At 41.7% G+C, this 1,630-nt stretch overlaps 1 protein-coding gene across 1 annotated transcript; it reads left to right on the top strand.

The window, feature by feature from the left end:
- Positions 1 to 915: 915 nt before the first annotated feature.
- On the top strand, positions 916 to 1,428 carry LOC114580556. Its single transcript, XM_028698492.1, has one exon. It carries the CDS (start codon positions 916 to 918, stop codon positions 1,426 to 1,428), a length of 513 nt encoding a protein of 170 aa, XP_028554325.1.
- Positions 1,429 to 1,630: the final 202 nt, after the last annotated feature.

Raw genomic sequence — 1,630 nt, 5'->3', positions numbered from 1 at the left:
TATATAAATAATAATGGCCAGTGCCTCATCTACTCCTCTTCTTCAGATCCTGAGTCACGACTCTTCTTATTGTGCTTCCTCACATACCCTTGATTCCTAAGAAAATTGGGATCCATCACTTTAATGAATGTCTTCCTCTGCCTCCTAGGCTTCTTGATTCCACTCTTTTGAGGTTAGTTTGTGAGCCATGTGAATCTTCAACTTCACTATTCTAAACCATTAGAGAAGCAGCTAAACTTATCATGCGAGTCAAATAGAGAAACTAGTAATCAAATATTTAGGAGGAAGGAACTTACCAGCTGTGCCGACTAACCTCTAATATGAATGCGGCTAATGACATCATCTTAAAACTCTTCGTTGGAGAAAATCGAAATGCAGGAGAAGCTACAACATCATTCAAAATGTATTGAATGAGCAGCTAATGATTTGAAGAGATGTATCTTATTAGGGAAAAAATTATGTAGTTAAAAAGGAGTATAAGAAATGGTTGAAAAAGACACCGCTGCTGGCTGTGAGGGTTAGGGTTTTTTTCCTCCTCGCATCGCCTCCTTCTGCTGACCTTTCTTCTGCTCTCCTCCTCCGGCGAGGCCGGAGGACTTCCTTTCTCTTCTTCTTCAATGTATGTTCCTCTTCACACTTTAGATTTTCCTCCACTTGGTTCGTCCTCTGGCAGGATTGCGAGCTCTCTCCCGAAGAATTGGAATCAGGTGTTTGTCTCTGATGAAAAAGCTCCTAAAGCTTTTCAATTTTCTCATCATCCCTCTGAGCCGGATATTATTCCCTTCTCATGTGATAAATTGAGTAAGGGTGGTGAAGAATGGAATTTATGTCTGGTTGGCTATTTGATCGGGCGCAAACCTTTCTACAAGGCTCTGTTGGGGGGCCATCAACAAGACTTGGAGCTTAAAAGGTCCGATGCAGTTACTTTCTCTAAATGATGGTTTTTTCCTTCTTCGATTCTCCTGTCGTGAAGATTTTGACATGGTCTGGTCGAGAGGTGTTTGGTTCCTGCTGGGGAAACCATTTCTGCTTCAGAAGTGGCACCTGAAGTTCAAACCTAAGAAGGAGAAATTTTCATCTGTCCCTATATGGGTGAAAATCCACGACCTCCCCCTTGCATGTTGGAATTCAGAGGGCATATCTCGTATAGCCAGCAAGATCGGGGTTCCGGTAGCCGCGGACAAGCTTACAGAGCAAAAGATTAGGCTCACCTATGCCCAAATCTCTGTTCTTGTTGATAATTTAGCCACTTATCCGAAGGAGATACAAGTTTCATTAGATGGTGATGTGGTAAGTTTGAAAGTTCAATATGAATGGCGTCCTTACCCCTGTGAACATTGTAAGTCTTTAATGCATTTCTCATCATCTTGTCCGACAAAACCTAAATCTTATTCTAATGAGCAAGTTAATGATACGGCTGATTTATGAGGCAAGAGCTACAGTAGAAAGCCTCATATCAAATCTAAATCTAGAAACCAGAATTTTTCTAGGCCTCCGGCTGTTTTACCTTGGCATCCCGAACCACTTAATAATAATGCTCAAACCATTTTATAACCCACTGCTATCATCATGAATGTCATTGGGCAACCTCTACATTATCAACCACATTTGCCCACTCCTCAAAACCCCT

This window comes from Dendrobium catenatum, unplaced genomic scaffold, assembly GCF_001605985.2.
Source record: "Dendrobium catenatum unplaced genomic scaffold, ASM160598v2 fragScaff_scaffold_1090, whole genome shotgun sequence".
NCBI classification, from domain to species: Eukaryota; Viridiplantae; Streptophyta; class Magnoliopsida; order Asparagales; family Orchidaceae; genus Dendrobium; species Dendrobium catenatum.
The sequence above is the reverse complement of the archived record's forward strand: the minus strand, read 5'-3'. Positions and strand labels throughout refer to the sequence as shown.